Source organism: Nothoprocta perdicaria, unplaced genomic scaffold (assembly GCF_003342845.1).
Source record: "Nothoprocta perdicaria isolate Ctin4 unplaced genomic scaffold, notPer1 scaffold_143, whole genome shotgun sequence".
NCBI classification, from domain to species: domain Eukaryota; kingdom Metazoa; phylum Chordata; class Aves; order Tinamiformes; family Tinamidae; genus Nothoprocta; species Nothoprocta perdicaria.
Genome location: NW_020454572.1, coordinates 918,990 through 939,331, shown reverse-complemented (window position 1 = coordinate 939,331; position 20,342 = coordinate 918,990). Strand labels below are relative to the sequence as shown.

General features: G+C 45.9%; 1 protein-coding gene across 2 annotated transcripts; it reads right to left on the bottom strand.

Moving 5' to 3' along the window:
• Positions 1-635: 635 nt before the first annotated feature.
• PDPR (pyruvate dehydrogenase phosphatase regulatory subunit) lies at positions 636-19,442 on the bottom strand. Of its 2 annotated transcripts, XM_026034387.1 has the most exons (17): positions 19,143-19,442; positions 16,249-16,382; positions 15,190-15,271; positions 14,936-15,099; positions 13,660-13,781; positions 13,036-13,153; positions 11,531-11,680; positions 9,841-10,033; positions 8,279-8,403; positions 6,908-7,063; positions 6,676-6,809; positions 6,089-6,237; positions 4,808-4,920; positions 4,323-4,417; positions 3,592-3,681; positions 3,143-3,325; positions 636-2,393 (listed from the first exon to the last, which is right to left on the bottom strand). In XM_026034387.1, exons 1-17 carry the CDS (start codon positions 19,367-19,369, stop codon positions 1,989-1,991), a joined length of 2,640 nt encoding a protein of 879 aa, XP_025890172.1. In that variant the 5' UTR covers positions 19,370-19,442; the 3' UTR covers positions 636-1,988. The 2 variants fall into 2 exon arrangements, with proteins under 2 accessions (XP_025890172.1, XP_025890173.1); XM_026034388.1 differs by lacking the exons at positions 9,841-10,033; positions 11,531-11,680; positions 13,036-13,153; ... (3 more) ...; positions 16,249-16,382; positions 19,143-19,442 and adding an exon at positions 8,794-9,806.
• Positions 19,443-20,342: the final 900 nt, after the last annotated feature.

Below are 20,342 nucleotides of genomic sequence, written 5' to 3'. Positions count from 1 at the left end.
ATGATGAAGCACCAGGCAGAACGAAGCGGGGAATCTTGCTCACAAGGGGATTCGCAGCAGCCACGGCAAGAGGTGGCCACAGGGAAAGCAACAAGGGCTAAGGCAGCTTGAGCACCACAGTGGGAAGGAGGAATCCGAGCTCGCACAAAGGCTTCGAGAGGAAGGGCAGCAGCATCCCAGAACCTGCCCTCTTTGCCACAGAAACTGTCCTCAAGTCACAGCAACTCTGCACCCTGGGACTCAAAGTTAAATGCTTCCTGACCCAGAAAATACAACTCCTAAACAGACAGCTTTAATTTTACCCTCAGATCATTAAATACAAACAATCAAGTCCCTCTCTAATACAGATTTTAACTCCAGTCCTTCAGTACCACTCAAAGGATGGACAAAGCACAACTACTTAAAAAGAGATGTCCCATTATTTGAGTTATAATAGGAACTCACAGGCACCTACACAGTAATAAGCAAAACAAGGAACACGACTGGTTGCAACCGACTTCAAGAGCAAATGGTGGTTAGTGGACAACACGCCCCTAACTCTTCCCCATTTGCTCTTAACTAGTCATAACCCTCCACAGAACAAACTGAAAAGTTTCAGCTAAGAGCTCTCTCCATTAGCTGCATTAAGTATCTCAGTTTGATTCAGAGATATGCTTTATTTTCTCCTAAAGAGCCTCACCAGGGACAACGAATGAGCGATAATCTCTAATCTGAATGGATGCGCTAAGATACACTCTAAGTGTCAAGTATAAAACTCTTGCTTTGGTCTCTCACCTCTTTCCCTGGGTGAGGAAGGTACAGCAATGTCCCATGTAAGAAGCTGAAAGAGGATAGAATTGTGATAGATTTGGGGATAGAAACAGGAGACAATTTCGTGCAGATGCTTTCTGGCTCCCAGAAAAAGCAGTATTTTTTGCAGTACTCCCAGCACCACAGGCCACTCTAATTTCAAGATAGCCCCAAACAGCTGAAAACACAAGATGCTGTTCCCTCCTGCTGCTCAAGTTCCCCAAACTAAGCTAAGCTTTATACAAAACTTGCGTTTGCTGCATGTCCGTTACCAGATGGGCTCGACTGAGCCACACAGAAGAACCAAGTGAGAGGGAGTTCCCAAAGAGACAGCGCAGCTGAAACAGAAACAGCTTTTGACAGCGCGACTCACTTCGAAGACTAACATCTGTCTTCGTTAGACAGTCTCTTTCTGCTAATAAAACCTCCAGAAATTCCATTTCCTTAGATAAGCTAAGGATACACGTTACACGTGTTGCTCTTCAATGATGTTTATAGGAATCCACTTAGTTTCAGTGGCCTCACGCAAAAAAAAAAAAAAATAAAAACAGTATGAATGGTAACAACACCACAAACTTACCAGCACTTCTGTCACCTCAACGACCTGATGATTAATTCTATGTGACTCCCTGTTAGCGAAGGAAACGCTGGGCAAACCTGTCCGGTGACAGGACACACTGAGCCCCGTCCCTTCACGATGCCTTGTGCCAGTGAGGTAGCTGATGGTGCTATGGCTGCGCGGGCCGATGTGCCGAGCGCTCTGCAGGGTGAGGCTGCACCAAGATCAGCCGTGGGGACAGCACACCTGAATTCCAGGTGGGAAGTGCCTGCTGTTCCCGGCCTTCCGCCATGGAGGGGACGGAAAGGGCACGGTCCTCAGGGCCTCTCCTGAGCCCTTCCCATCACCCTAAGGCAAAGGCCCCTGGTGCTCGCTCCTCCACAGGCTTCCCGGCGCGCGCTCCGCACTGCCCTTCAGCCACCGGAGCGCGGGGGAGCCTGGCGAGCCAAGGGCTGGAGGAGGGGGATGGCTAGGGCAAAAAGTGGAGAAAGCTTGAAAATTACAAGTTCTAAAATGTACAAAATGGAACACACTGGAAAAGTTTTAAAAGTCGCAAGACRAGAGGAGACGAAAGAAATACGGGACGAGGAGAAGGACTGCGAGATGACAGCAGAGGATTCCAGCTCGGGTCGGGTCAGCCCTACTCCCTTTGGTAGCCACTCAGTTCCACCTCCTCCTTGCGGCGCCGCTGCGTGAAGAGGGAGCTGAAGGGGTAGAGCTTGGCTTTGGCCTGGAAGCGCTGCCCAGCGATGTCGATCTCGTACTCGCCCTGGTTGATGAAGTCAGTTGTCACCACGAGCTCCTCTCCGGTCTTCTCATCGAAGTGCTGCACGAAGCCCAGGCAGACGTGGCGCTCCAGGGTGTAGCTGTAGGCGCTGCTCGTGGTCTTGCCCACATAGCGGCCGTTGCGGAAAATGGGCTCCCCCCACCAGGGCCAGAGGTCCATGTCTGTGTCGTGGTCCTCAAGAATGAACATGGTGAAGCGCTTGTACACACCGTGCTGCTTCTGCTCTAACAAGGCTTCCTGGCCAAGGAACTCCATTCCCTAGGGAGAGATGGAAGCATCTGCTGATGAAAGGAACATCGACCGCAGCAGTTGCTGCTGTGTGACACAAGGTAAGTTAAGTTTGGAAATTCATGCTTGGTCACGACACCAGCAAACCCAGCCAAGGGCTTTTCCAGCACTGGTTTTTGTTCCAGAGGCTAAACTGTGTTAAAAGTTATCAAAATCTAAGGTTGAAGTGGGCCTTAAAAAAATTTTTTTTAGTTTTCACCATATTACTGACTCCAGAAGAATACTGAGTTTTAAGCATTATAGGAAAACAGTAACAGCCCTAACCATTACACCTGCTTCTCTGAATTCTTTAATACAAGCAATATTTGCACCAGACAAAGCAAAATGAGAATGGAGAAAAAAAGCAAGCGAGAGGGATGGTACCTGCGAACACAACCAAGCAGGACACAACTTTACAAGGTTCTGTGCTTAATGAAAACAGAATTGCTATCCCTAGTGTCCACCCTGTTTTGACTTCATCAAACACCACTGTGGAAGARGAATCATAGAATCACAGAATGCTTAAGGTTGGAAGGGACCTCCAGAGATCATCCAGTCCAACCACCCTGCACACACAGGGTCACCTAGAGCACGTGGCACAGTGCATCCAAGCGGGTTTTAAAGGTCTCTGGAGAAGGAGAGAAGTTGGTTTTTGCTCCATGAAATTTCATAAAGAGCTGCCCATGCCTGCTGCRCTGGCAGGCTCCGCGACAGGAGTCAGTGTCAGGTTTCCACTGTACCTTTTCCAGCTTGACCTGGAACTCCCGCCCGCACTCCATGGGAGTGGTGAAGGCATCCAGGTCCTGGCCCCAGAAGGCAAAGAACTTCTCGATGCGCAGGCTGCGCAGCGCGTAGTAGCCAGCGTTGCGGATCCCGTACTTCTGCCCCATGTTCATCACCTCATTGTACACGTGCAGGGCGTACTGTGGGGGAAGAGTAAAACACAGCACTGCAGGGAAACACGAGGCAAGAGAGGAGGGTCCTAGAAGCCACCGCTGCTGTTACTGCGTCCTGCCTCTGCAGCACAGCAGGTCTGGTCAGCCAGCAAGCTGCACAGAACATGGAAACCCTCCCGCCTGGCCTCTCCTGTTGTTAAACTAGTAACTTTCATATCCTGAGCCAACTCTGACAATGTGCCTCCTTGTGCACATCCAGAACTGCCTGAAGTACTCACAGCTGTAGCTCTTACCTCTATAGGGATGTACAGCATGAACCCAGGCTCTCCCGTGTGCGTGATGCTCATCACGCGGATGCCATTCGCGTAGCCCACACTCATCTCCTGCAGAAGCAGAGGGGTGAAAACATCCACGCTGGAACACAGCACTGAGATCCAGAAGCAGCATAATCCATCACAGAGACCACGCCGAGCAGCCCTTTCCCCTTCCTCACTGCCATTTACCACTGGCTTACATGCAAAGAATTTACATCTAAGAATGCAAACAGTGGTATCGCATTATTCAGACTTCATAATCTCTTCATGACACTCAGCAGGAAGCCTCTGAACTAGGCCAGGACAAAAGCTTGTATTCTAAAGGCAAGACAGAGATGGAATAGATATCTGCTCAGCCTTTTAACGTAGCAGGAGACAATGACTCCACAGTCCCTGATCCCAGCTGCCTCTTGCACTGATAACTTGATAACCGATTGCATGAACTACGCCAAGGCATCAAACAGCACCAAGCCCACTGTGAGTTGAATACTTAAAACAATTTTGCATTTGCCTGTATGCTTAGCAAGTAGAAACTAAAGGGAAGCAGCTCAGAAAGTGAGCCTAGTGAGTGCGTTTAGCTCAACTAACTGCAGGAAATGTGTATGGTTTTAAATACACTGCTGACTGCCCAACATTGAAAGTTTTCCCTTCTCCCACCCACACTTCAAAACACCTAACAGGGTGAGGAGGAAGGAGGCACAGTTACTCACCTTGCAAAAGAGAGAGGGAAAGTGTTCTGGAGTTATTGGGGCATATGACAACTCTGACAAGACATCCACAGCACGAGGACCGATCAGATTGAGAGCTAGGAAGAGGAAGGTAAGGGTTTTAGGATGAGTAGAGAGGTCTTACCTGGTCTCTGACTCGCATATATTCTTGCCCCAATTTCTATTGCTCCTTGGGCAGCAGCGTAGCTCATGCCATTTACTGAAATAATAGGTATATTTACATTTGAGAATGAAGGTGAGAGTCGTGGGGTTCAGTCAGACTCTTCTGACAGTCTGCAGGAAAGGAAAACTGTCTTATGGACAGGATGGACAAGGAGGAAGAGTCTGAATGGCTGGGTTTGTCCAATTGTTTGGGAAAGACACTCAAGCACCATGTAGATACCTTAAACAATTAACTGGCCTTAGGCACAAAGCACCAATGGTGGTTTCGGGGTGCACAAGGAGGTCTGCTTTTGGTGATTTCTTACCCGTGTACTTCCAAGTCACATCTTCCACGGTCAGGTTGCTGTCACTGGGCAAGTGATTCTTCAACCAGGACCAGCAATGGACTTGTTGGTCAGTAGGGGAAATCATGAAGAAGCTGTAATAGAAAAATTGAAACCAGGGTACAGTGAATTGACAGCCACAAACTGCCTCATTACATTCTTTACCAAGGAACATTCAGCAACAACAAATGAAAAAGGGGACAAAAACACTAAGAAGGAACTGCAGGAAGTTTTCTTGAAGAGCCAAGGGTGGCCCAAAAGCCATAAGCATTTTGCAGGAGTATCTTGCAGCTCTTCCAAACCAGCGGCTGCTCTGGCGACTCTAACAGTCAAAACAGAGCTTAATTCTCAAAACAATTTCTTGTTTCAGCAAAAATCTGTTCATACACAATAGTGACTATTATTAACAGCTTCCCAAAACAGAATTGTGTTTGTTACACTGAAATGACAGATATTTGTAGTACAAGTTTCTACAGTGTCTTTCATACAAACTATGAGCTACAGCATATTATCAATACAGACAATACATCTGCAAAAATGATTAAAAGAGGGAAAGTTGAGGGTTTCACAGRGTAGGATGACACTTTTAAGTAATACCTGAATACTGATAGAAGAGGAAGAGAAAGAAAAGCTGTTTCTAGCACTACAGGCTAAAAAGGAGAATATTTTTCCCACCACCGTAGTAAAAACATGCATAGAAAATGGACTGGCGAAATAAAACCAATACTAAGCTGGACCACCAGAAAGTCTTTAGAATGAGTACACTTTTCTTAAATTGCCAAGACAGCTCCAAACAGTGAGTCTAACGATTAGCTCGTATAAGCCTGCATACAGAATACAAACATGAACTATGAAAGAGCTAAGAATCAGAGAAACCACACTGCAGTGCAAGTTGAATTAATCAAGAAGCACCTCCAGCATGGAAATCCAACGGGAATACTGCCCAGGAGCCAATAAGCAAACATTCWCTCCGCATTTCAAATACATACATTAGTCACCTCTAATGCTGAAAACAATTTGCCTTTTCACATTTGAGAAACATTTGAAGGCCTAAAAATCTGCAAAAATCTATTTGTAGTACTAGAAAAAGGTGTATTTTTCCCAATAATAGTGATGCAGCGTTCACCTGAACAATCAAGGCTTTATTTTGAAGCCAAAGATTATCCAGGAGGATAAATCAGCTAGTGGGTCTCCCGAGGAGGCTCTCAGAGGCCCTGGCAGCAGAAGGCTGACGGTGAGAAGCGGAGCTGTGCGCACAGGTACCTGCGTTTGCTCAGGCGCGCGATGCTGCAGTCGTTCTCGTAACCACCCTGCTCGTTGAGCATGCCCGTGTGCACAACGTGCCCGACCGGCACGTCCAGGTCGTTGGAGAAGAGGTACTGCAGGCTCTCCAGGGCCTGGTCTCCTGTGGACTACAGGAACCAAAATGGAAAAGTCAGACAAGCTGCCTCTGCAACATCGAGTCACTGGGGCAGTGTAAGATGGCACCAAAATATTTTGGCCCAAAAGCGCTCAATTCATAATAGCTGTGACATTGCTGGCTCAAGCTTAATAGCATACAGTGGTGACAGTGTCGAAACTTTGAGAAAGGTCAATCTTTTTTGTTTTCTTTTTTTTTTTTTTTTAAATAAGCTGGTATTTCTACAAAATAAAGTCCTAGATTGAAAAAAAAAGAAAAAAAAAAAAAAAAAATCCCTGCTAAGTATTGTGGTATAACCTGGATTTGGTCATACAGCTTGGCTTCCTCTTTCTATCCTCAGCAGGACATGTGGCATTTTAGGAAAGCTGCTGATAGCAAAGAAAAGGCTGCCTTTGAGGGGCTGGTGCTTTGTCACTTCCTAGGTACTTACGCTTATTTCAAACTTAGTRAAAGATGACATGTCAATGACACAAACTGCTTCCTTACAGCACTTGACTTCTGAACCCACAATATCAAACCAATCTGGTTTGTAAAAGGTTTTGCTCTGATCCAAATCCAGCAGATCTAATGTAAAGAAGAATCAAAGGGACAATTCATAAACTCCATGAACTAAGAGCTCACACAGACCAATATGGGTGCACTAGGCAAAGACATGATCTCACCTTTCCCAGGGGGGACAAAATATTTGACTCTCTCAAATCCATGTTTCTCCATCCATCTAGCTCCCTGGGCATCCAGACGGTCATATAATGGTGAAGTGCGCAGCTGCCTGCCTGTCTGGAAGTCCCAACGGGGAACTTTCAGATCACAAATGAGAGCTGCAATAGTCACAAGAATCCACCATTAGGTAAAGTGAAAAAAAAAAAAAAGCATTTTTATCTATTTTTTCTTCTAAATTACCTAAAAAGATATTTGTTCGTAACTGAGCAATTAATGAAATTCCCTCAAAACAATTCTGACTTTCCTCTTTTATTTCTGGAAACCAGCAAACCTGTTTTGATCTTATAGTTATTGGAAACCAGAGCAAGGCTATGCGCACAAAACAATTACAGTCAACAAATACTTGGGGCCTCATGACAATACTGTCAAGATAACTTAACAAAACTCTTTTTTCTTTTTCCTCCATGAAGCTGTGCTGACTGATATCAATTATTCCTGGTTCTTCACTGACAGCACTGAGACACTGTAGCAGCCTCTGATCACTCTGATAATACCAGCACTATGGCAGACAGCCCATTGCTGCAAGGATCACCTAAGTCAGCTTCTTTAAATACTGGCAGCTCAGCTCTTTCTCATTCTAACCTTTTCCAAATGGCTCCTGTACCTTTCCACCTAATATGCAATATTAAGAAAAAAAATTACACTGATAAACATTTATTGTCCTCCCTCGCTGCTACTGGGAAGTAGTATTCAGGGATACTTGAACACTTCTTCATAAATGTTGAGACAGTACTTAAGTCTCCTTAGGTCAAAACACTGAAGATGAGATAGCCCAATAACTCTTATTGGGTATTTCTACTGGTTTTGCCTCATAACTAATTACATTATCATTTTTTGAATTGCTACTCTTGGGAAAGTGAGTAAAGGGAGGTATGAATGAGTATGGCAATGTAACAGCTAAACTGGACACAGTACTTCCCTTGTAAAAGCTAGAGATTCTGTAGTTAGGAGAATTCGGATTTACTGAAAAGYGAGTAAGGTCAAAGCCTAAGAGAGTTTTGTTTCCTGGATATATCTACTCTAAGAGCTTTATTCAACCTCTGTGATTTCAACCGAACCCACTTTTACTGTTTAGACTTCATAAGAAATTTAGAATTAATAGAAAAAAAGCACTGCACCAACAGCACCTCCCTAAGATTAAAGATTAATAAGAACGCTGCTAACAAGGAGACCAAGCTCTCCCTCTCTCCTGGGAACAGGCTGCACTGCCACAAGGGAGGCCAGGAGGAWGGGAAATGGTTCTTAGCACGGCTGCACTGACAGAGGGCAGGCAGTGCAGCAAGCCCTGCACAACTCGGAGGGTGCTCACTCACGCATTACTTCCATCACGCGGTGCCGGAGGAACGTGCGACTGCTCTGAAGAGACCCAAAACGTTTCAAATCCAGAGGCCAGACGTTTTCCGAGGGGTAACCATTCACCATCCACTCTGCCAGGTACCTGATTGGAGAAGTAAATAAGACCAAGACATTACTCGCTATCTTAGGAGCRGGAGTCTAGGTTTGAAGCCCAGAAGCAAGGCAATTTTTGACATAAGAATTTTGTGCAGGAGGGAGAGAACTTAACTAACATGATTTTCTAACCTCTGGCAGAATCCGGAAGATTTCCCTTTTATAAAACCCATCCACCAGACATCCAAATTACTAATCTCCCATTAGCAGATAACATACAGGGCAGCAGGAAGTTAAGGACAYGTGGTAAACGAAGCCAGAGACCAGACAGGGAGCCCAGCTGACACCTTGTCAAGTCCTCAGGCCACGCTACAAAAGGCAGCRCTGCGCACGCTTAAGTTGGAGTTAGGAGGCCGACTGCTTTGTCATTTTTCAGTACCTGGTGTAGGCTCAGCCACAAACCATCAGTGACAGCATTCATTTCAGCACGAGGTACCAGCCAAGTTATGTCTAGCTACACTTCTAGCAGTGAAGGAGGAAGGCATGCTCCAGAGCTAAAGGACAAAGGCAGCTCAGACCAAAGCAGAGCAGAAGGATCTGTTCACAGTCAGTAAACAGAAAAACAAAGGGGGTTGAAAGTGGTCATTAAAAGGTACATCAGCAAGCTAAGCTGCTTATCTTGAGGCTGTAGCAACACATGGACAAGTACCAGTTTACCTTCAAAAGCGATTCTAATTCTTAGAGAAACTCCCTGCAAAGATTCTCTGCACTTTATTCTGRGAGAGCAAAATGATTATTTCCTTCCCCGGTGAGTTCAGCTATTAGGCAACGGACAGAAACAAACGCACAGTGCATYTCTCATGAAAAACAAGCAGCTTGTTGGGAAGTCTGCATGACAAAAGGGATGATGAGCTGCCAAAAGCAAATCACACTCAGAGGAAGTCATGACCATTTTGCAAGTCACGTTGTTGCTGGATGGCGCTTCTATGCCTGCCAAAGTAGGTGCACTATTTGCACAATTAACACAGGACTTGGACTGTCCTGGGAGATTATTACATCCCTAGCTCAGTGGCAGAGGACAGACTTTAAGGATATAGGCAGCACCTCATGTGGCATGSGTAGTGTTTCGGTGACATCAGATCGACCCTGTTTTCTAAGAAATTAACTGTAGTGTCAACCTGAACGCCCCAAGGGCTCCAGCCCAATAAAAAGCTAAAGGGGAACATGATTTCTGAAATGTGACTCCTAAAGACAGGTGTACAGGACAGGAGAATGCAGATTTAGGATATGTACAGGAGAACGTAGTCAGATTGTRGTAACTGTCCCCCTCCTTCACTCGAGCAGCAAACAAAAAAAGTCTTCTTTGTGTAGCAGAGAACAGGTCTCAAATACTGACCAGAACAGTCTACACAGAAGGATCATCTGAGCAGCCTCTTTTCTTCATTAAAACCTTACTTACACATATATAATAGTATAAACCACTTACTTGCCTGCTCCCCCACCATATGAGATACCAGCCGAGTTCATTCCGGCCAGGACGAAGTAGCCCCGCACGGCGGGCGACTCCCCCATGATGCAGCGCATATCTGGGGTGAAGGTTTCGGGGCAGTTCACCAGCTGCATGATCTGCAACGCCTCCAAATCCGGCATCCTGCGCAGAAGGGCGCTCAGAAGTGGCTCTAGTGCCCAAGACAGACAGACAAGACAGAACGTCACCTCCTTCAGCATCCAAGCACTTSAGCTATTTCGCCTTCCTCTTGACACTGGACACAAACTAGCCTGTGTAAAGCAGGACAAAATGGGAAASCAGGACAGACAGCAAGGGCTTTCTCAAGGCCTTTCTAGTAACATGATACCCTCCGGAACCAGGGAGCCTGGGACACCACCTTGCATCCAGCAAACCAAGCATTGCATTTAGTGGTGTAACAAGGTTTTCTGTTCTTTTTTGGGTCCCTTCCTGGCAATTCCCAACATGCCATTTGCTTTGACAGCTACTAAGTCCACATCTCAGGGAACTAATATAACCCCAAGGTCAGCTCAAAGTCCCTCATTTTGTAAGGTGAAGGTAAGATCGTTCACACCCCCCCCACACACACACAAACATGCAACACTTTTTCCTCCCTCCATTTCCTTGCCAATTTGCTCTGTCAGGCCTGAAAGGGCCTTCTGCAACCCCTCACAGCCTCACAGTAAGGGGATAAGCTTCGTTTTTCTTGTTTGGAAGTACCTCTGCATAAYACTCTAGACAAAAGCCCTCACCATCCAGCACTGAGACTTCCCTGCTTCACACATAAGCACTAAAACAATCATGTTTCCCACAATCTAAGAAGTTACAAACAGAAAGCCTTTCTGACCTCATCTTTTTCTTCCCTCTCATGCATAAAATTCTAGAGCAACAGCCAGAATGTATGGATTATTTTTTCCTTATTGATAAAAAAGAGGGGTCAGCGTTAAACCTGTTCCTATATCCAGCTCTCTGTTCAAACCTCTTTGCAGGCAATTTTAAAACTGAACGAAGCAAGCCTGCTGTCATCTATAAATCTAAAAACTTTCAGCAGATATTAGCACAAAAGCGCATCCTAGTCTGGCTCTGCCCCATCACCCTGGAGTTTGAGCTGCTTATGGTATCAATAAGGCACCTTTCAGACAGGAAAATAAGACATCAATCTAAAGGAAAAGACAACATTTGGAATATAACAAACCACCCTGTTGCCAATGGCATGATGAAATCTGGAAAGCAACAACATAAASTGCTGTCAAGCAAAAAAAAATTACACCAATGTAAACACAGTTGGCATTCACTGCTGGAGAGAGCTGCAGAAATAAAATACCATGGCCACATGGCAGGCCACCAGTGCTCATCGGCAGTGTCACACGAGCAGCTGCAGGTGGCCCTGACAGTCAAAAATCAAATGTGAGGGCAGAACAATGTTGGAAAGTTTACGTAGCCCTTCCCTGCACAGGAGAAATGAGTGCTGAAAGTGAGTGGGTGTTTTTAAATGCTGCCCAGCTGTTGGTGTAGTCCTTGGTCAAGGGGTTTTACATCAAATACTGACAAACCAAGAGATGAATTAATTTGAGAGAACATTCATCTTTCCCACACCCGAGTTGAGTCTAACTGCTGACTCAGCCTTCTGTCACATTTCACTAAGGTTGCTCTTTTCTCTCCGACATACCAAAATGATCCCAATCTTCCTGGAGATTCTGGATCTCCAGCTGGTTCCGTCCCTCTGTGAAGAGGGGTTTGGGGTTTTTCTCGAAGCCTCCCGAGAGGATGCCACCTTGCCAGTTGCGTATGTAGATCCTGCCATCTGGGTCCACAATAGCTGCAGAGGAAAGAAAAGTTGAGGGAAAAGAATGGAGGGGAGGGGTAAATACCTCAGCCCACTGTTCCACAAACACCCTGTTGMGCTTTGTTGATATGCTGGGCTAAACTAAAAGCCCTCTGCCATGAGATGGGGCAGTATCAGTCTCCCAGCTGCACATTTCAGCCTTGTTCTAGTCCTCAAGTGAACCTTCAGGGAGTCATTTTAGGTTACCAAACCAGCATTAACCCCCCTCGTAACCATGCATGATAAYTCTGGGGCAGCACAGTAAACAGAACTGATCACACCAAAGGCAGGACAGTGTTGCCAGGAGCAAGGAGTCACAACTTGTCTGGCACCAAGTYGTTAGACCGGCTTAGCTCTGCTGAAACTGCACCCAGGACCAGATCTACCACCACCAGAAGTCTGTCCAACCCCCTRTTTTTATTGAGAAGAGCTAATTTGAATAGGCACAAGTCACTGAGCTGCTCTGCTGCAGGAATATCTGCACAAAGAAAGTGGGCAGCACTGGGGTAAGGAAAAGCAGCCAGGTCAGGAGGAATTCTTTCAAGGAGGTATCAACTCGAAGCAAGTATGAATTTCCAACTGACATGCTCCGTAGTAGCTTTTACACATATGGAGAAGCAGCAAATATATATTTTTTAAATTACACAATCAAGTAAAGCGAAGCAGCCCAGGCCTCTGGTCAGAAAACTGATTTTCCTGGAGAGCATCAGCTTTACTCACAAGAAGCTCTTCCTAAAGACTGAGCGCAAATAAGAGAACTTTCCACTTCCCAAGGGCAGTTTTCAAGCACAAGAGCTTTTCTTCTAAGAGAGCCAAAAGCCAGAACCATGGGGGAGGAGGAGCAATTACCTCAAGTGCTTTGGTTGCCCCTACAGCTCATAGACATGCAAAATGCCACTGTAAAGCCTTAGCTTCAGTTGGAGGAAAGCAATAGATGGGCCATTTGGGGACAGCAGCCTGAAAGGAAAACACAGTGGCAAGGCTAGCACCCTCTCTCCAGCCCACAAAGGCAACAGCCCAAGTCTGGAAAAAAAAGATGGCTTGTAAAACTGTACAGAGTTAAGGTCACTCTCCTCCTTAAATTGACCAATTCTGAAAAATCTCAGTTTCGCAGTAAAAGTTTCCCAAGAAGGAGAGAGAGCATCTTCCTACCACTAATGGAAGACTCTAAGAGCAAGTCTGCTGGAATGCACTTCACAATCCCCACCAAGCTGAGAACTGATAGACCTTAGTAAAGATTTTTGTGGTCATAACACACCTACCTCGTCCTTGCAAAGGCAGGTATAATTCACCTGGAAAGGCAGGTATAATTCACCAAGAAAAGTGGAATAGAGCTCAAGAATCCTTACTTGGTATGCTGCTTGGTAGGGGTTCCTTCAAAGGATATGTCAGGAGATAAAAGTGTTCGCAGGCGTGGACTGGGATACTGACGTGCTCCTCTCCAGCGAGGCCCAGCTCATAGGCCCACTAAAAATAAGAAAGGAAAAGAGGGAATGGGGTGGAGGACAGCATGTTAGAATGCAAAAGAAGAAAAGTAACTCCAGTTTAAAAAGGAAGATTTTTGCTGCTTACATAGAATTTGTGCTGTTAGGGATAAAAAGTCTGTTTCTGTTCTTCAAAACCATCTAGGAAAGTGGGGCCTCGACGCAAGACTAGGGATTGTCAACTTACAATAAAAAAGCAAAGTAAGATTTATACATCAACATTATGCTAGCCTCTAAAAGTATAACTGAGAAGAGCTAGATGCCTGTACTGCTAGGACCCCATATGAACAACAAAGCTAGCTGCAAGATGAGAAMCAGCAACTGTCAGATGTGTTTTCACAGCAGAAAAGCAAAAGTACTTAAAAGAAAGCAAAATACAAAACTCTTTTGGGATTCCCCTGAAAAGTCTCCTTCAAAAACACCGAAATATCTACAACAAAGAAAGGAAAAAAGAAAAAAAAAGACAGAAAAAAAACGTAATAATCCAACCTGGCCAGCACAGTTGACAAAGTACTGGCAGGAAATCTGTCCTCTGTCAGTCTCCACTCCGGTCACACGGCCTTTCTGCACCAAGACATGACTGACGCTCGTCCGTTCATGAATCTGGACACCTGAGAGGACATAAGAAAGGCAGTGTTCATGCCAAAGTGTCAGGCTACTAACAACAAACCCCATCTAAAAGCTGATTTTTCCTTTTAGGAGCCAATTTTTGTGCTTGACTTGCTRATTCCTGATTCCTGCTGTCTGTAAAACAAATAGATGAAACTTTAAATGTTCATAACTGAAAAATTGAGATTGTGAAGAGGTGCAGTGTCCTTTTCCAGGTGACAATCTGGGTGATAAACACACCCCAATAGCAACAACATGAAAAAAAAAGTGATCTCTAACTGTAGACCTCCTTTGATTGTAACTCCATTATGCCAAAAAGTTTGAGGCCTCGGAACAAGCAAGACTGCTTCTTCTTTCATGGGAACTCAGTCATTTTGGGACAAAAATCGTTTGACAGTATTCAGAAATATAATAGAACTCAAAGAAAGACCRTAACTTGTCCACACAAAAACAGTTACCCTCTAAATATTTATTCCTCTCTCCAAGGGACAGTAAGTCTTATAATAATAAAAAACACCCCAAGCCCAGCAGCACTACTCTGAGTGGCACTTAAGAGTACAGAAAGCAACTGTTTTTTTGGCCTTTTCTTCCAATCTGACAGATTTTCATGCTTAACGAGCCTCACCCCTGTCACTAAATCTATGCTTTGCTCCACTTTTAAGCCTTTCTGAGTGTGCTAAAGTGTTGTCCAAATAGTGTTTACCATTTGAGTTCCAAAACTGCTGGAAGCCTCTGTGCCTGATGAAACAGTCATCAAGAGAACCGTGCCTTTTGCTTTGCAGATAACTAAACTCTTCTGATGTGCAACTTTCATCAAGTCCTACTAAAGATTGTATTTATGACAAAAAAAGCATGTTTTTTTTTTCGGAGAAATATGTAAGTAATGAGTACAGCAAAATGGTGCTTGAGCTATCAAAGCATATTCCTGAAGATTCAGAACGTGGGGGGAAAAAAAATCAAATCTGGCTTCCGTTTGAAGGGAAAAATGGGTTTTAGAGAATAGGAACCTTACAGAAATCACCCAATGTCAGTCTTCAATGGCCAGCCACAGCCATCAAACYGAGAGCAACCTCATGCAGAAAACTATATTCATTTCTGGAAACGAGACACCTATCAYGTGGGAGAGGGTTCTGCAGACGAAAGAAAAATCTCCTACCGTTCCGCGAGGCAGCAGTTGCCAGCGCCAGACTCACGTCGGCTGAGGACACGAGCGCATCTCCTGGCACATACATGGCCCCCACCAGGTCATGGATGTTGATGAGCGGGTGGAGCTGTGCCACTTGCTTGGGGGTGATAATTTCGCACGGTATTCCTGTTACACTGCCATAAAACACAAGGCAGAGGCTGTCACTAGGCCCGCAGGAGGGCCGAGGCCCAGTGGAGATCGCTTACGTTTCCTCTCATACGTACTTCAGCGATGAGGCAATGCGTTTCAGAGAGATTAGTCGATCCTGAGTCTGAGCCAGGGAAATAGAGCCTGTCTTCAGGTACCCTATGACAATGACCAAAGTCAAGTCAGATTTGGACAGGATCCATGAGTTCTTTTAAACTCAGACCCATTGCTTTAGACTCATTGCTTCCATTACGCAGGAGCCTGGAAAACCTAGATCAACTGTGTTCACTTATCAGTTCGCAATCAAAACTAGCCTTACTCGACATTGCAAAAAGGCAATTTAATCTTATGTTCTAATTGCCCTACATTGGCTTGTGTTTACAAAAATAATTAAGCCGCACACGTGCTACCAATTAAAAGACAAGAGAGGTTACTGACAAAACCAGAAAATGTTATTTAATATCTACCCAATCAGAAGAAAATCTTACCCACTAAAAGCAGGACATTTTGTGACAACCACACCCGCTGCAATAGGTTATACTATCTGCTAAATCCTAGTCTTAATTACAGGCACAGTTATTAACCTGGGSTGAGTTTGTCACATATCACAAGTCCTTGTAACCGGGAAACTTATCAGGGCTGAAAGTTCTCCATATCAGCATTTTGGCCGGGGTGAGGGGGAAGATTTCAACACGATGTTTCCTTGATGTTCCCAAGAGTGAGGCCGGGGTAAAATATCTTGTTTTGCCTATGTTTAGCACTTATGTTAATTTTTTTTGGGGGGGAGAAGCAAACTGGTGCAGAAACTGGGTCATTTGCTCCAGTCTCTGCATTACCTTTTTCAGCCTCCATGGAAAAAAAAATCATCTATATTTGTCCAGGTTAMAAACAACAGAAAAGAAATGACTACAGTTTGCAAGTAATCTGCCTTCAGCTTCAGCACCTGATCCCACTTCCTCCTGGTCTTCTGATCACACAAAAGTAACTTTCCTTTGCAACCGATTCACTCTAAGGATATCATCTTGGAACAGGAACCACCAACTCTAAGATGCTATAAAATCACACTGGTGTTTCAGTATTAACACTTTGAATTTCCCACAGATTCCTCAATCAGGCCGAGGTGACACCTGCAGTACCTGTTTTCACTCCCGTCTCTTGTTCCAGCTGCTCATACAGCTTGTTGGAGTAGTCTGCCATCTTGAGCTCGATGGACACTGGCCGGGCTGCGCTCACGATGCCCGCACAAAACCGCGTAGTCCCCGCAGCCAATCTGCAAGAGAAGATGCAAGGGAGGCCTCATCCGCCTGGCACGGCGGGGGAAATAAAAAGATCTCCCAAGGACGTTGCTCCAGCACTTTTGCTGACAGCAAAAGCCAACCAGAACCTCTCCCCCAAACATGAGACCTAAGGTATCTGTCCACAAGGCAGACAGCRTGGCTCTTGGGTGGCAGGAGCTTACGCAAAGTGTCACTGATTTCCTCSTAAGGAATAGGTGTCTGCTGCACTGTGCATAGAAATAAGATCAGCATAAAACAAAATTAATCGATGCTGGTAACAGCTGCTTTGGATCTCAAATGTGTGATGTTAACCTGCGTCCATCAAGCATCCTCTCCTGGAATAAACTATTAGCTGCAGTTACCACAATCAGACGCTTCTGCTCCCAGATCAAGGTGAAATCTTTCCCACACTCCCCATAACAAGGTTAGTTTTTGCTGTACATGTGAAAGAATCTGCCTTTGCTACAGGTAAAATCAGTGCTCCCATAGCTTCCCGCACACTGCAGAAGCTCTCCCATTAAAACTCAGTGTGACCACCCGCCTGGGATGCCACACTCACATGAAGCCCCCCTAATTCCACCTACTCAACACAGCAGTGGAAGTTCATGGTCAGCAATGCATATATAAGCCCTCTGAGAATCATCACATTGAAAAGCAACTGGTTCTAGCAATTTTCAGGTGTCTGTTTCCTATGGCAATAAAACTTCAACTCCTTTGAAGACACAGCATGAGAGGCTTTGAGGTAACTCTGCAGCACCCCATAGCACAAAATCCTAGAGAAGAACTATGGAAAACAGTACAGAATGGCATAAACTCCATCAGCCAGAACTTGATCAGCTTCGCCTCTCAGGATAGGTCTGGTTACATAACTAAAACTTTAAAATTCTAAGCTGGGTAATTTTATAAAGAAAGCACTTTAAAGTTTTACCCATATACTCAAGTCTACCTTCTTCCAAACTGGGATTTCCCTTGGGTGAAAATAAGCTTAGGTTTGGGTCTTACATCCTAGTGTGCAGCAGTGACGTGCAGAGAGGCACTCTGATTTCTTCTCCCTTATTAGACTGCCCTTAAATAATTGTCTATCTACCTGTTTCGTAAAGGGCTGCTGTAAGACAGAAGACCTACTAAAAACTCTCTGCAGCAGAAAGAGATGAAGATGAAACATTAGATTTGAGCATACCTCTCTTCAATACTTCCAAGCTATCTTTTTTTGCTGTTAAAGCAATCCTGCACTTTTCCATTGCCAGGCAAGCCTCTGACAAGGTTACTTTGGCCTAGAATCTCCATATTCCTACAGAAATCRCTCGTGAAAGGTACTCTTTTTGCTGAGGCCTTAGACACAACAGAAACAGCTGAAGCAGAGGTAAATCTGCTTACTATAATTAAATGCTTAGGTTTTTGTTAATGCATTTTTTTTCTTTTCCTTTCAGCATGCACATAGAGATTGTGCAGCGAGTCATTTGATTAAGATCTTTCCTAATAAGGATTATCTTCCCTTGCAAATGAAGCCTGGCAGCTAATTTCACTCAGCAAGACATAAGGTCTCATAGAAGACTTCCAATTTCTTCTCTTTACAGCTGGGAAGACCTTGACACTCCCTCCTTTGTGGCTGTGTAAAGTCAAGAAATCACAGCTAATGATTCTTGCAAACAGCATCAGGTGGGAAGCTGTGAGCCACACAGTAACACCTCTCCATCCAGCAGGTTTGGAGAGCCTTGGAAGCTGCTGTGGTAAATGCTTCTTCTAACTCCCAGAAGACCAAACAGTTCTTAGGACCATCTCATGCCACAGTTCCCAAACTTCTTAAAGAAAACACCAAAAATCCACTTCTGAAGTTGAAATCTAGACAACTGGAAAAGGCTGYGCAGTGAATTTCAGATTGGATCTGTGCGCTCTAGCAAGACTTCAGATCCAACTCACCAAAGAGCATACGAGGTGGTTTTCTACCTTGTATTCAACCAAACTCTAATGAATCCGTTTTACAAAAAAAACACTAAATCCCTGTAAAAACCAAGGTCTAGATAATGAAAACCTTTACCCAGTTTCCAGGGCTATGTTTAGCTCATTTCTATGGGATAACCTCCACATCTCCTGCAATCACAACACTTCATTTAGCCAGCCCAGGCCAGTTACAGACAGGTCACTGGGGCTGGATGGTGTATGCAGATTTTTAGGTCTTCCAAGTTGCCCTGTTTTGTTAAAATATTCCATCTTTGCAAGCTGCATTTGCTTATTTTTTGCATGCTCACCACCAGTGAGTAAAACAAGACAAATTTGAGTCCTAGCTCTCAGGCTATTCCTAATGCCAATGTTTCTTGTAGGGCAAAAATATATTAACTTATCCTAACTCTTGCAGCTGAAACTGCTGCAGGCAGGCKGGAATGTAAATCTAAACCTCCTCCAAGCTTATGCATACATAAAAAAAAAAATGCAATTAACTTTTGCCTACTCCATGAGCTCCCACACCTATGTGTAACAGTCATGGCTAGGTTTGCAAAGGAAGTAGTAAGTAGTAAACTTAGTAGTAAGCAAAACATAGTAAACRAAAGCACTTTACACCCTGCAACTCTGAAGAGCCAATTGAGAAATCAGCAAGACACTGGTTGAGCAGAAGCTCRGTATGGATGCAAAAGCTCAGAGTTCAGGTCTTTTCAGTTTGTGACTTTTTGTGTCTTGGGGAGGGAATGGGAAGTGGAACAGCAGGTCTAAGCACCCACCTTCCATCTTTCTCATGAGAAGACCTCCATCCTTACCTGCCCTGCTCGAGCAGGACTATGTCCTTCCATCCCAGCTTGGAAAGGTGATAGGCCACCGACGTGCCCGTGATTCCCCCGCCGCAGATGACCACCTGCGCTTGCGCCGGCAAGGAAGCGGGATGAGGCTCCGCTGCGCTCGAGGAGCTTCGGCGGGAGCGCGTCCAGCCTCCCCTCGGCGGGCGGGCCGCCCGCCACCGCACGTCCGACAGCAAGCGCAGAAACATCCCGGCCGCTGCRGGGGCCTTCGCTGAAAGCCCTGGCAAGGCGTTCCGACCTGCTCCTTCTAGGAAGGGAAGGCGAGAGTCACATTCCTGCTTGTGTTATTATGTACAAAGATACGTAATATTCTGCTGGCAGCGGCCAACGTCACATGGCGCCCGGGGTCGGAGGGAGCACGTGAACGCTGTTGTGTAAACAAACCCRACAGGAGTTATTTAGGGCCCATGGAGCAGCCCTGCTAGGAGGGTTTAAACCCAGGGCAGAGCAAGCGGTGGGCGCAGAACGTGGCAGCCGACAGCAGCCAAGGAGCAGGAGGAAAGGGAGGGTTGGGGTGGCTCGCAGGCCGACAACAGGTGGATTGGAGAGGAGAGCGGGGCAGATCGCGCCTGAAACCCTCCGCGCGCTCTCTGGAAAGGGTTAAGGCGAACGAGGCGGGCAAACGGCCTCAGTGCCGGCGCTGCGACCCTGGGGGCGGCTAGGGGCTCCCGGCGGCGCGGGGCTCGCAGCTCGGTACCGGCACCCAGCGGGGCGGCCTTAACCGAGCCCGGAGGGAGCGGGTYCGGCGGCCGCGCTGCGCGGGGAGCGACGGCGGCCGCTGCTCACCTGGGGAGGCCCCGCCGACCTTCCGCGCTCCACGGCCGCCACACGGGGCCGCGCTGCGTCACGGCGCATGCGCCGCTCCCCCCCCCCCGCGCGCCAGGCGGTGGCGGGAAGCGGCCCCGCCCCCCGCCCCGAGGAGCCGTTAACGGCTGCGCGCGCTCCAACGGCGTCACGGTTTAAAAAAACAAACAGAAAACCGAAACGAAAAGTAAAAACGCGGTAAAAAGAATCCCCACACCACCAGTAAAAACCTGCAGACTCTTTTTTTTATTAAATTCTCCCATTTCATCTGTACAGAAAAAAAAAAATGCACATTATGTTCAGAATCTCAGTAACATCTCAAAATTACACAGCATGAACACGTAAAAACAAGAACCG